This window comes from Micrasema longulum, unplaced genomic scaffold, assembly GCF_059751315.1.
Source record: "Micrasema longulum isolate JH-2025_06_02 unplaced genomic scaffold, ASM5975131v1 h1tg000754l, whole genome shotgun sequence".
Taxonomy (NCBI): Eukaryota; Metazoa; Arthropoda; class Insecta; order Trichoptera; family Brachycentridae; genus Micrasema; species Micrasema longulum.
In genome coordinates, this window is record NW_028277948.1 from 172483 (window position 1) to 188164 (window position 15682).

At 32.5% G+C, this 15682-nt stretch overlaps 1 protein-coding gene across 1 annotated transcript in view; it reads right to left on the minus strand.

Annotated features, from left to right (window-relative positions):
• The window catches only part of LOC148279150 (long-chain fatty acid transport protein 4-like), a 57618-nt gene that overhangs the window by 6073 nt on the left and 35863 nt on the right, over positions 1-15682 (minus strand). Inside the window, exons 4-8 of the mRNA XM_088230382.1 lie at positions 10359-10599; positions 7526-7769; positions 5198-5402; positions 3962-4160; positions 3337-3415 (exon numbers count right to left, since the gene is read on the minus strand). Of these exons, the coding sequence (XP_088086508.1) occupies positions 3337-3415; positions 3962-4160; positions 5198-5402; positions 7526-7769; positions 10359-10599 (968 nt within the window). The remainder of the gene's footprint in view (positions 1-3336; positions 3416-3961; positions 4161-5197; positions 5403-7525; positions 7770-10358; positions 10600-15682) is intronic.

Sequence of the window (15682 nt, forward strand, 5' to 3'; positions counted from 1 at the left end):
TCCATACATTCTCATTCAATATTCCCCCAATGAACGTTTTTTACGTATTTCATAACCCCGGTTTTACGTCGAAATTTTCCCAAAACTCATTCGATCTGTCAAAAGACGAGCCGCGCGCCGCCGCATGAATGGAAAGTAAAATCGAGGTAAATAAAAAAATGTGTAAATTATTGTCTTATACTAAATTCAAAGTAGGTGCAGTGTAATTGACCATTTTGTTTAAGTGTCTAATTTTGATATTTTACTAAATAGTGACATGCAGTTGACGCATGTTTAGGAAGATTAGTCTTTACATCAATAAATTACGATGCAGAGTGTTTAAAAAATTGGCAATGGAAATATTATTTGATGTTATATACATAATGTGAAAAGGAGATAGTTTAAACAGTTATCATAAAAGTGTGAAATTGCCGCGATGTAAATGACCGTTGTTATTTTGTGGCGCCATACTAAAAAAAGTGATACCATATAAATAAATTTTCCCAATATTACGGGAAAAAATCGTTATAAGTATTTTATGCAAATGCAGATTTTTATTTTCGTGTTTTAAAGGTTAAGTACCCAGATAAAATTATTTAAACATGTTTTTTCTTTTAATTCGATAAAAATAACATATTGTAGTATTGCTTGAAAAAATACATGACAGTTCTTACATTTTTTCTGCAGTATATTTAGTATAATCTTGTACAGTAATTATATTTTAATGGAATTTAATTTTTCCCATACATTTTACATTTCCTCACTTTATAGTTTTCCTCAGTTTTACACTTTTTTTGTTGCTCCCTTGAAAAACGTAAAACAAGGGTTTCACCATACATTGTTTTTGTATCAAAAGAATACAACTATGGGTACAACGTCCATAGATAGATAACACACACACAAATAAGCTAAACCATTCACTGAAGAAAGCAACATGGCATGTTTAACACAATACATTATATTGTGCTAGACCAGCGGTTCCTAAAAAGTGTTTCGTAGAACCCTGGGGTTCCGTGGAAGGGTCACAGTGGTCAGTGGTTCACAGCTAGGGCGTATTGTCGTAGAAAACAGGTGGTAAAATCAGCTGATTCAAACTTGAATGACTTTTGAATTGGTAAGATGAATACCCTGCAGACGTTGAGAAGGCTATCGTGGTTCTGCTTCCGTTTGTATCGACTTATTTATTCATACAAATACATACATATTACAAAAAAATATAATAATAATATATCCCAAACTCTATGAGGTCAAGGGCCCTGTGTTGAGTTGGGATACAAAATAATGTAAAGTGGAATGTACATAAATTTATAAATTTCAAATTAAACATTCCGATTGAAGAGCTTAACTATAAATGTTTAATGAAGCAGTTAAAATTAATATGTATTAGTGATAGAAGGGAAATTTCAGATTTAGTGCTGCTTTTCAAGTTATTAAATAATGTTCTTGACAGTCCCGAACTTTTAAATTGTGTGAACTTTTATGTGAGACAGCGTGGGACGAGACAAAACACTTATTTTGCTGTTGATTTGCATAGTTCAAACTATGCCAAATACTCACCTATTCCACGGTTCCACATGTTAGCAAACAAACATGGAAACTTAGATTTATTTAATTTATCTTTATACCAATTAAAATCATTACTTTTTAATCACTTCTTTTCTAAATTATAAAAATGTACTAAGTGGTATACTCGTTTTACTGTTTATGCTATGATACATCGCCTTTGTTACTTAAATACTTTTTTATTTGAACCCTTTATTTATTGTTAATTATGTTACCAATGTTATGATTTATTATTTAATTTTTCTTTATTATTTCCTTATTTTCTGCGGATTTTATTTCATGTATCTATATTTTTTATACTGTGTTCAGGAGTTTTGTTTCATTATAATTGTTTTTCAATATTATTTTATACTCTGTTAAAGGCGTAAGCCGTCGAAATAAATAAACAATCAAATAATAGTAAAAATAAAAATGAAATATTATTACATGAACATGCATTTATTTCAAAGGGCATCTGGACATGCAATCTCTCGCAGCAGTCTCCTGCAATGGTCTCTTCCCTTAGACAAAATCCAGACTTGTACACTCTTTCTGAAAATGGCTTTCGTTTCGGAAAACTTAATATGTTCATCCTGGACATTGAGCACTCATGGGGCCACAGAAGAGAAATTCCTCTGAGCAAACGTAGTACGTGTTTTTGGAATGGTGTTTCATTGATGTGAGACTGGCTTTTCAGCTTACACCTAAACTAAAAACAAGTTCAGAATTGGACTGGATGCCGCTCCAGATCTCTGTATCCAACTTTTGGACATTAAACCTAATTTTAGTGCAACTATAAGTAAAGTGAAAAAAAATTACTGTAATTTTTCACATTATATGCGTGCAATAAAGAGATTAAATTCAAAATATAGTCTTTCTTTTCAAGTCAAACATTACAATATGCAAACAATAAGGTGTCATAGGTCTCAAAAATAATATTTTTGTCAATTTACTTTTGTAATGTCGTGGTGGGGTTCTGTCAAAAAACGGTAGATCAATAGGGTTCCATAGTCAAAACAAAATAGGAACCGCTGTGCTAGACCAACTTATTACACACTGGATTTTAACTCTAAATGACGGAATCGGATGACAAATCCAGTGAAACCGAAACTAGAAACCTATCACAGCACATAACAGGCGCCGTAGCGTAGTTGGTTAGACGGCCACCTGTGAAACTAGCGTTGCGGGTTCGATTCCCGAAAAAAAAACTTTCTTGGATTTTTTTCTCAATTGGTCTGGGTGTTGTGGTGTATTTTTCATTACCTCCTTCCATATCCTCTATCTCACCTGCTGACAAGCATCCTTTAAAAAAAAAATGCTACAATAATTATTGATTGTTTATTGTTTCCTTGAACCAGTGAAATTCTTAAGTATTTCATTTTATTAAATTTTTTCATACATCTTTTGAGGGGCTTAAAAAGCTCTAATTTTCACCACATGTAAGAAAACATTTTTTACATAAAATTTTCCATAGCACTGAACTTTCCTCATTAAGATCTGGACTTTTTTTGTTTAAGTTTACAACGATTTAAACGAGCACTAAATAAATAGTCCAGATCTTGTCTCGATGTCCCTTATGTTTGTCAATGCTTCTTTTCTTTTTTAAAATGTTTTAAACTATTCTTCTATTGTAATATTTAAACCCTATAAATTGTATACATGGACAATGTCCGCTAATAAATAAATAAATAAATAAATTAGCATTTTTCATGGAACTAAAACACTTACGTAGGTACCGATAATATTATTGATTCACTTAAAAATACCGATTTGAAAAATATTTATATATTCTAATATGTATATTCAAAAACTTACTTGATCAACAAAATGGGCGACACAAATGATGCAAAACGTGGCATGAATCCAATAGCTCCCTCTTTAGACATAATATTTACTGAAACAAAAAGACATTTTAGATACTTAAGATTGTACAATATATAATACTTTTCAGTACATCTTTTATCAGCAGCACCTTAAAAAATAATTGTTCCTGTCTGATATCTATTAACATTATTTTTTTAATGGCGCAATCTTAATAGAACGGCGTTTTAAAATGACAAAATCATGTGATTTTTCATTTCATTTAAATCATGTGAGAACCGTCATCAACCGGAGGCGAAACGGTTGGCTGGGCCATCTGAGGATGCCTCCCGAGAGCCTAAACCACGCTTGCCTACTTTACAAAGCATCAGGTTCTTGACGTCCTGGACGCCTGCTGCTGACTGTTCGTCGGCAGTTCATGTCAGAACTATTTGATCATAGTGTGGCTACATATGAATCAAAGTGTAGTCGCATGCAAAAAAGAAAAATCCCCTAATTTTTTTCTTCTCTACCCCCGCAAGAAAATGCAACTTTTTGTGGACAGCATATGCTCCAACTAAAATGATTTTTATTATTTTGTAGTTTTCTACATAGAAAAATAACATTTTTGAAAACGTACTCATGTTGGTATTTCCTTCTGTTGCTCCGTAGAACTCATAGATCTTGGGAATTCTGAAGGTTTCCTTGAAATTAGCCCATATGGAAGAACGGAGACCATTTCCCAGCATCAGTCGGAGATTGTGTTCTACTGGGGGACTGCCCGCTTTCTCGTGAGCCAGCAGCAGAAATCGACAGGTTTCGCCAATGTACTGAGCCACCTTTAAATATAAAAAATCAAGAATGTAAGTGTTAAGATAACATTGTTTATTAATGAGGAAGTTCAGTGGTACGGGAAATTAGATTTGAAAAATGTTTTCTTCATCGTTATCATCAATCCCTTTCTGCACCTAATGGTGCGTAGGGCACTGCATTGGTACACCAATCGCAGCGTAACTTGATCATTTTTGTTACATGAAGGTAAGATGATCAGTCTTGACGGAGAGACCCAGCATTCGTTTGCTGACTTCCCCCACTACCATTCCAACCGGTCCGCGCGTGCACCGACGCACAGTCGCTTCAAATAAAATCACTGACACCACTATCCGGACTCACCATGTATGCTGTGAGCAGCGCATAGTAGTGCTGTCATAGGCGCTCACAGCCATATGTAAGCACCGTGTTGAAGGAGTTAAATTGTACGGCGAAGTTTCTTGAAAATTTATGAACAAAATAATAAAAATTACTTTCATAAAAACAAACTACTTTGAATGACGTCACTAGTTCTAACAAATCCTTAAATTATAATTGTGTTGAGATAGATTTTTGGTTTACGGGAAGCTAATCCACCAATCAGTAGAAGGGAACTTGTGACGTCTCAAAATTGTGATTTCAAATATAATTGTCTTTTATCTAAACGTCGTGTATTGGAAGAACATTCGCATTTTATCTTGGCATTTCGTATCGTCCGTCCACCAGCTCCTCGCCAAGTGTTCGCTATTGTAAAATCCTTTTGTACAAATTGTAAGGATGTAACTCGTGTTTATCTACTCAATAAATAACTTCAATTATAATCCATCTTTCTTATTTAACCTCAATACAATTCACGCACCATACAAATGGTGACCCCGATGTTGACTGTTTTAACAGTCTTTGGACAACTAATATTTGAACTTTGTTTATTATCAATAAGTGAAAAATGGTATTTCTTTTACTGTCATGCACTATTGTATATTATTTTACAATCTTACATGATGTATTTTTCCTCATTATTGAAAAAAAATACAGACGTCATTAAAATTTATATGACAAGACTCACAGTGCAGCCGTATTTCTGGCAGTCCTTCCAGAAGTTGGTTGCAGAGAATTTACTCCTCAGAACAACTGTAACTCCCATCACTAGAGACTGTCCGCAGCCGAGAGCGCCTCCCGCGGTGTGGTGAAGAGGGAGAGGAGTGTACAAGATGTCCTTCTTTTCATCCATTTCCGTCATTTCGTACGCCACAGCGGCTATCATCAAATACCTGGAACAAATAGGTATTAAATTAACTACTATATTCAAAGGTTACAAAACAACTCAACACAACATTGTACTGGTCGATTAACTAGAGCTGGTGCATTCGCCAAACAAACACAAACGCATGTAAAATCTACAGGATGTTGATTTTAAAAAGGTTATATTAAATTTTAAACAAATGTTCTATCTTTTTTTTTTTTTAATCCGTTTTGGATCAGAGTTGTGTATATGAAAAAATACAAAAGGTTAAGAAAATGTTATATATTCATTTATTCTTACACAAGTACATTTTTTATTTATAATAATATTTTGAGTCCATCATTTTCGATTAACTAAACAATAAAAAAAAATAATTTGCATTTTACAAAACATTTGAAAACCATTAATCATAATAAATCAGTTATGCTATCAAAATACAAGTACTTTAAAACATAAACAAAAAAAAGAGATTTCTTTCTTATCAATATTTTTATCACAAATAAACTGATAACATTAATTTGCTTCTTAAGACGCATAAATACTTAATAAAAACACTGGGTAAATTTGATTAAGTTTCTACAAGTCATACACCTTTTTTTCTACCTAACATGGCCATAAATCTGTGGCTTTAAGGGGCAACGCCAGAAATCGTAGTGTTCAGGAAAATAATTAATTTGACATTTTGTGGCATTATAATGAACTGTTTGGTGTCTTTGATAACAAATATTATTTAAAAAAGATTACAACACACGTGTGTGTGTATAAAATAGTCAAATATACAAGTTTTTTAATTGACATTGACACTCTACAAAATGGTAGCAAGAAAAATATAAAATCTGACATTGGACCATACCAGCCACAGAAATAAAAAAAAAAATGCGTTTATTAAAACAGTAATAGATACGTGTTTTTCTGGGTTATTATGCCGTGTGTCGTTCGCAATCTTCTCCGATGTTTTAGATCGCATTACAGCATCTTTTTTATTATTTAAATTGACCCCGTATCAAAGTTATTAGATGCAATGTGTTAGCTATGTATCACCGAGAAAGAACAGAGGAAGAATCAGGAAGTTCAGAGGTTTTTTTAAACTATTTTTTAAAAAGACTATTAGACTAAGCCTATTTTTTTTAAATATATTATATATCGTATTATCAGCGCTATGATTTTTAAAAGTATTGAATTTCTGAAATAACTCCGCGTGTGACATCAGAGCTTCTCTTGTGCTTATTCTCAATCAGTTCAGCCCATTGGGACCACGGCAAACAAACCAGAAATCTTTAATAACTCGATCATTGGTTGATTTATATGAACAAGTGACGTTCAAAGGAGTTCATTTTAATTCAATAATTTTTTTCTTACACTTTCAAGAAACTTTGCGGTACAATTTAATGCTCCAATTTTTACCGCGCGCAAGAAAACATTTATTGTACCCAATTTCCCGTAGGGCTGAAGTTCCTCATTGACAATTTTAACACCGAGAGTTATCAACGCTACTTCCCTTTGGTGGGAAAGAACGGCGCAAAATATGAGTTCAGAACTTTTTACGTCTCATTCGCAATGCTATGAATATATTCGCGAGCAAGAGAGACACTGTACTACTACCACAGAGCTCCAGTTGCTCAGTTGCTCTCGGAGCTTTGCTAAGGGTGGTTCATTCGCTCGTGTTGTGAGCACTAAGCAAATGGTTTTTTCATGTTTATAGCGATTATATTAAAAACGTTTTCACTTTTGACTTCAAATATAGTTGATTAAAGCAATAGGTAAATATTACATACTATAAATACCGATAAAAATATATGAAATGGATTTTGAATAATTAATTGTATTTTCAAAATCAATATGGATTTGTGGAGAAATGTTTTCATGCATAAAATTAAAAAAGATTTTCTTTTTACATACGTCACTAGAAAAACGCAGCATGTTTATCCTTGATAGTTATGACGTCAAGATTCGTGACAATGTTCTGAACAAATTTGAATGGTCAGGAACAAATAAACATGAATCGTGACGTATAAGGGGCGTGGCCAATGGAATGACCGTTTTAGCGGGAATTCAAAATGCACATGCGTAATGACTACACAGCACCGTAACGCGTGGGTTTTTTCAGCACAGCAAGGGTAGGGTGAAAAAAATAGGTTATTTTTATAATACCTTGAATTTGTGATAATGGCCGCCTTTGGCAATCCAGTTGTGCCACTAGTATAGATATAAATCAAACTGTCGGTATATTTTCCCTTTTCTAGTTCTTCTACGTTGGTATTCCCGGGTAAACTTTCGTCATCTGGATTGATCGCCATCGCCCCCTTCAGCAGAGGAGTGTCCTTTGTCTTGTCCATGTTGTATTGGACGAGGATCATGTCTTTCATTTCTGGCTCATGCAGAATCTCTTCGATCGCTGAAATTATGAGAAACTAATTAAATAAATCCTGTCAGATAACCAACATGTGTTCTCATTTGAATTGTAATTATTAATTTATTAATATCTGTACCCCAGAGGCAGACAGATGAAAATCCAGAATTTGATGGAATGAGATTTCGATTTTCGTATTGATTTTGAAGAAATGTAAGTCTTATAAATAAAAGAACCAATGTATTAAGATACTGAAAATACAAATTAATGTTCTGAGTTATTAAAAATCACTTGGAGAAAGTAGATTCTTTAGGCTATTGTTGAACATTTGACGTTTGGATTTGCATCCGTCTGCCTCTGAGGTACAGATATTTTTTAATTAATTTAATTTAAAAAATCTCACTTTTAACTTTATGCACTTTGCTCTGTTTTTTACTATGTTTACAACTTTTTCTAAAAATGCTGTTTTAAATTTATTTTTTATATATGTGGAGATTACTGTTTTTATATTTTGACAGCCTTAGAATGGGGTAAATAACCCTAGTTAGACAGTCAGAGTGACTTTGTATAAATTAAAAAATTTATGTACCGATATGATATGATAATAAATAAATAAATTATAACGAAATTGATAAACGCTCTTAAGTCTTATCTTGTAACAGTAAATTGTAAAATTATTTAAAAATAGGATTATCACAGCTCAGGAATGACGTTAAAAAAATAAATTACTATTTAGAGTGGATTTTTTCGACTCTAATAATATAACTATGTATAAAAACCATGTTTTCATTCATAATTTTGGATTTGAAAACGAGCATGTAAAACGCTCGCAGTTGGCGTCACGTCACTTTGAAATTACACGTCATGCCCGCCGAGTACAAGTATGGCGCGGTAACGTAATACGTGCCGTTAGTCCTACGGGGCGCGAAACGACTCATTTTCAGGAAGTTAAAAATATGCGTATTTTAAATCATTATGGAAAGTTTATCCGACGTCGCACGGAAAAAATATTTTTTTTTTTTATTTTTTTATTTTTTTTATTTTTTTTTTTTATTAAGAAAAACAACAGCAATACAAAGAAATATACACAACATAATAAAAAAAACATAAAATAAAGCCAAATCAGTTTTTCACATAAATACAATTATAAAAATCCAGTTCAGTTAAATATCAATTATAGAAGTGCATGTGTGCGAGTTTTTTTTTGTGTGTGAGGATGCGTGTGTAAAAAAGTGGAGTGTGGTTTTGGTAGGTATGTGAATATGTGTGTGATTGTATATGGGTGTGAGGGTAGGTTTAAGGACAGGGTAAGTGTGTATTTGATATGAGTGAATAGAAACAATTTAAAATTATAATGTAAAAATATAAATATATTTTTTTTTATAACGAAACATAATTTTTTTCAAATAATAGTTTTTTAATTTTGGTTTTAAAAGTGAGTTTACTAAAGAAATAAATAATAAAGAAATCATTTGAGGACACAATCCCGACATCAATGGCGGCGCCGCGTGCTTATTTGCGGAATTATGACATCCATAGAATTAAAATAGTCCAGAAACCGCGTACGAGCATCAAACTGAAGCCGACTAAACTACTCATAAATGAGTAGTTTTATGTTTTTGCCATTAGTTACTCTGTAGATGTCGCTTAGTACGCACCTGTCGATTTAAATTCAATTATGACGTGTTGTGTCGTTTTTACGTGTCAACATACTGCTGGTATTAAAAGTAAATAGGGTGGGAACACATTTCATGTGTAAGTAGCGAATTCAGAAATAATATTGTTTTATAATTCGATTATTTTACCGCCTGTCAGATTGTTAAATAAAACAAGGTGGACATTTTGTTAGTATTGCCAGGGTAGTCGAAGTTTTTCGCGGCTTTCTATTAATAAGCCATTGTTTAATATTAAACGGTAATAATTTACCTAATTACTGAATTATTATTGAAAGTTTTTTATTACGTTTACCTACTGAAACATAACACAAATATAATTTATATTTTTGTGATGAAATATATTGTTCGCGGTCTGGCAACATTGCGAGGCCACTTCACGCATGCGCGCAGGCGGGACTCACAGTGCAATGTATACAAACTTGATTCTACGCGCTTTCTGATATATTTTAATCCTATGATGACATCCATGCCATCTCAACTACTATGCTTTCTCAACTACTATGCCATCTCAGCTAATATACCAACTCAATTACTATGCCATCTCAACTACTATGCAATCTCAACTACTATGCCATCTCAACTACTATGCCATCTCAACTACTATTCCATCTCAACTACTATGCTCTCTCTACTACTATGCCATCTCAACTACTACGCCATCTCGGACCACCTTCTCCTACATGTTAATGTAGTGAGTTTCCTGATTAGGAGATGGGTACGTCTCATAAACGATTGTCAGTAAGTGGTTTTAAAAATAAAATCTACTAGGGAATGCTACATATAAAATATATAAATTTTTGTATACTACAGTGGAATCCAGTTATTAGAAACGCGGAAAATGTTACCAAATTACAGTTTGGAAAAACCTTAAAAAGTATCCATTTTCATTTCAATAAGGAAGTATTTAAAAATCAACATTACTTCCACGTTTGTTTGCTAACAAAAAAAAAATTTCAACCTTCTTTTGTTTCCTCGGAGAAGATGACCATTTTGGCCTTGGAGGCCTGGATGGCGTGGCGCAGCGCCGCCTGGCGGGCTGCGGGGGGCAGCAGCGCGGCGGGGATGCCCTTCTGGGACATGCCCAGCCAGGCGCCGAGCATGCGGGGCCCGGCGCGCAGGCCCAGCGCCAGGGCGGCCGGGGCGCCGCGGCGGGCCTCGCCCGGGAGGCAGGAGGCGAAACGGGCGGCGTATGTCGACATCTGAAACAAAATGAGGCGAGATAAAACAAAGACGGCGCGGCGTTCTTCATTTTTTTGGTCTCGTGTAATATTATTTTATATCTTCTCTTATTTTAATTTAAAAACTTAAAGTAAGATAAGATCAAATAAACTCGGAAATACGATATGGCACGTTTAAAAAAAAATTGTAACAGCTATTTTTAAGATGGGAAACAAACAGTATGTTTTCAAAATTAGGGGGTTCAAAATGTTTCACTCTCAAAGTGGATAATAATGATAAATGAGTTTGATAGTCTATATCTAGATTAAACACCACAACAGACGTCATAATGTATAATTACACTTTGATTTTAATTTGACGTAACTTAATCTCAACTCAGGGCTTTGCGGTAGCACAGTTTTGTTTGAAGGTGAAGTTCATAATACAATGTCTTTTTATCACAGAAATATAGTATAAATAAATATCTAGCTATTGTACAGACAGCTAAAATGTTCAATTTACACAAAAAAGGCTTCAAATCATACAAAAAAAAAATACAGTCAAAGTTTAATTTTAATATTAGTAATTACAAGTGTTCATTTTTTACCATGGTTTAATCTATACGTGGACAACTGTTTAAAAGAGAGAGCAAAAATAGGTAATTTTTCAGTTAGCTGCTTGTTGTACGCTGATGATGCAGTTCTTTTGGCAAGCAGCAAGAAGGATTCGCAGCAAATAGTCTCTAAATAAATATATATAAATAAATATAAATAAAATATTTTAAAAAACCAAATGTATTTAATGTTATTTTAAATGGATGGAAGAAGTCAATAAGTAAATAAACACGTATCTCAAAAATTTCACAGATGACCTACGGGTCGTTTGATTAGCTTTTTACAAACATAATTGAGTCAAAGTACGGAATTCAGATGACCAAATCCAAAGTTCACATAAACCAGATATTTTATCTATAATAGCAATATTATAATAGCACATGTTATAAAGTTATCATCATATGGTGATTGTTTCCATTAGTCAAATAAAGTAGGCCATATTATTGCAAACATTTGTAAAGAATATTATTAGTGACCAACATAAGTATCGGATTCGGCTAATAAAACGAGTTTAGGCCGCGGTTTTGGTTGCGGCCAAAAATTGGTTGAAACTTGGGCTCGAGGTTCAGTAAAAAATTAATGCCTCCAATTATTTTCTACTTAAATAAAGTTAAGTGAAAATTTTGAATTTGGCGCGCAATTACTCAACCCTTTTTTACAATCTACTGAAGTTGTAACTTTCTGCGTCAACGGGTGGTAGCACTGCAGTCGCTTGCAAAATGGCCGACGTCGATGTTCGTATTATACATCGTCCTGTTATTGAATTCTTGAATGCAGAAGGTGAAACACCCATTCGCTTTCATGAAAGACTGAAAAATGTGTACGGTGATGCAAGAGTGGATGTCAGCATTGTTAGACGATGGGTTCGTCGCTGTAACCAAGCTTAAGGACAAACACCGTTGGCTGACGAAAAGTGGAGCGGCAGGCCGTTGACTGCAGTGACTCCACGCAATATTCAGCAAGTCAATGACATCATTCGTTGGGATGAATTGTGTCTCATTCTCTACCTCAGTGAAGGCGGTGTAATGACAATTATTCGAAAACTGGGCTTGTTAAAATGCCCTTGTTAAAATATGGACAATTGTGGAAATGGACAGATATTATTAAAAAAAGTGACAAATCAATCGTCAATAGCGTGGTTTTCAACCTATATAATTTCCTTTCAATTTCTTGACTATGAAAAGGAGAGAAAAAATGAGGCATTAGTTTTTGAATGACCCTCGTACATTACGATCTTGATATATATAATTTTTCTGTACGTGTGATGTCACAGTACTCCTCCCAAACGGCTTAACCGATTTTCGTGCGGTTTTCAGAGAAATATAGATCTTTGCGCTGTTCGTGTTCGTAGATATTAAAATTTTCAATCGAATATGTAAAAAATAAGTTAGGAGCACAAATGTTTTATTCATCGATCTACCAAAGTTGCATTCGAGGAGAATGCATTTGCAAAAAAATGGAAAGATATTGTTTTTTTTTGTGTGTAAAAAAGTTTGTTTTTGAATGTTTACAAACAGCATTTGTTTTTTGTGGATCTTAATCAGATTATTTCCTTAAATTCCTTATAATTTTTACCAATTTATTTATTTTTGTTGGATTTTTGGTAACACTAAAATAATATTAAATTCAAAACATTTTTTAAAATCGTATTCTTACATAAGTACACCCCTTTGTTGGTGAGACGACCGTAGTTGGTCCTTTAATGACTGGGAGGAAAAAAATATTTGATATTTTACTTATGTTTTTTATAACCTTTCCAATTCATTTATCTCAATTTTTTTCTTGTACAAATTGTTTATTGATCGATTCTGTTTATAGTTTTTTAAGCTCAAACTGTTCCCTTAAAATAATTATGTTTAAATTAATTCTTTATTTTTTTTACAATAAATTTATCTTACATTTTTAGGTTTATGTAAAATATTTTAACGTCATTATTACTGCCGGCGTTTAATTTTTAATTTAAATTTTAAAAGTTATAATTTATCATTTATATAAGATTATGTTTGTTAATATTTTGTACATTTTGTTGTAATTTTTCTAGTTATTCAGTTCTATCTTCCTTCTAATTTTACTGTAAGGTTATCTTTTCTGTTAAATAGGCACTATCAGGTTTTGGTAGGTTTTTCTGTTAGGGCTTATTTCAATTTATGTTGGTTTGGATATGTGTTTATTATTACAATTGATATTTTGATGTTATTTTTGTTGTCTATTGTTTGTATCTATATTGTTATTCCTTTCTGTTGATGTTTTTCTTATGTTTATTAATGTAACTTGTTTTTGGCCGATGTACCTACTTAAACATTAAAAAAAAAACTTTTTTTATACACAAAAAAAACAACATCTTTTAATTTTTTTGCAAATGCATTCTCCTCGAATGCAACCCTGGTAGATCGATGAATAAAACATTTATGCTCCTAACTTCTTTTTTACATATTCGATTAAAGATTTTTATATCTACGAACACGCACAGCGCAAAGATCTATATTTCTCTGAAAACCGCACGTAAATCGGTTAAGCTGTTTAGGAGAAGTACGGTGACATCACACGTACAGAGGAATTACATATTTAAAAATATTTTATTTTGTTTAGATTTAAATTTAAATTTCTATTTTTTTGTTTTAGTTGCTTAAATTATTTTGCAAATTGTACAAAATACATTTTATTTCTTTTTAAACTCAAATAAGTCAAATCAGTAAGTAAGTGGAGATTGGCACTGGGAAAAAAATTATTTAGCTACATGGACGCGTAATAAGATAATGAACATATTGGTATTCATAATTCATTTTTTTAAATGGTCTATTGAACATACAAGAACTAGGACAGCGATTTATGAGCACCCGCCATTTTTCTTTCTAAAGACATTAGAGATCAAAACCATTATCAGTGTTTTTTTTTCTCTTTTCTTTTTATACTTTTTAATGGTTTTAAACTACATATTTTATCTTGTTTTAGTTGAGGTTTTATTTGTGTCTGTGCTCTTTTATTTAAATTTAAACCAATGTCACCCGATGACAAACTATTAGTTCAAAGTTTATCGGGACAGTAATTGTTTAATATTTTATGTAAAATAATATTGTAATACAACAAACTAACTCTAACTTTTTAAAATAAAGATTCTAGATATATTTTTTTTAATGTTTGAATGTTAAGAATGGCAAATTTGCATTATACGAAAACAAAATGAAAATTTTAATCTTAAAAATTAAAAAAGCGAAAAATAAAAACGAAAAATTGTACATAATCAAATAAACAATATTTCCTATAGTCTACTTACTTCAACCCCCCTAAAGCCTCACTCCATACCCTCAAAAAACACAAAATTACACGTGACATAAAGACTTGATTCATTACGTCCGTTTGCATTAGATTGAGGAAGACACTGTTGAAATAATAAAACAGGATTATGTATATTCATTTCTAAATATATACCTGTTTTATTACAATGTGTTGCGTTTGTTCAAATGTTTGTAGACAAAAGACTGGATTTGACCCCCTAGGGAGTCATTAAAATCAACAAATTACAACAGGGATGGAGAGCATTTTATGAGAGAGTATGGAAGTCTAGGCATTTACAGGGCTTATGACCTGTCATTGGCTGGTTTAAGTGACAAATTCAAAATATTGTAATAAAACTTACTGATCCAAGAAGTTTAAAAATTGTAAAATTGATTCCGGGCGTTCCCTAGTATGTGAAATTATTTAATCCGATGAATCTCTTCACAACAATAAAGGTTTCAGCTCTTTAACTTCACTAAAATCAACAGGTGGAAGAATTGAAGAAATATAACAGATAAACTCAGATATTTATCTTATGTTTTCCAAAGGCTGAAAAATATCTTAACCAAAGAAAAATTTAAAATGGTATATTACGCTTTAATTCAATATTCAATAACATATGGTATAATTGGGTGGGGAAGAGTCTTGGACGCGCATAGTCGCACAATAGAAATGGCACAGAAAAATATAATTAAGATAATTTACAAAAAAAATAGGCTATATCCCAGTAATAAATTATACGTAGAGTGGACTCCTTAGTTTTCGAAAATTATATTTATTTCAGTGCCTGAAATATGTTTACTTGAATAGGGAATTGTTTAGTAATAAATTAAATCGTATTAGCAATAGATACGATAGTGTACTGTCAGTTCCAGGATGCAGAACTAAGCTCGCACAGAGGCACTCCTCACATGTTGGTCCAAGATCCTTCAATCTTCAAACTAAGGAACTACGAAACATTAAATCACTGGTACAGTTAAAAGTAGGTTTGAGGTCTTGGATTAGCATTGAAGAAACAGATACACATTATTAAAAAAAAATTAAAAATAAATGCATACTGCAAATAAATCATGTTTTCGTAATATCAGCATATGTCAATTTGGTTTTTCTTTTATTTTTCTATTCTTTTCTTTTCATGGTCATGTCATACCATATTTATATGCTATAAACTTTTTAATAATTAAAAAAGGAATGGCCCACGCTCAGACGCTGAAGTCTTTGTAGGCATTTTTCC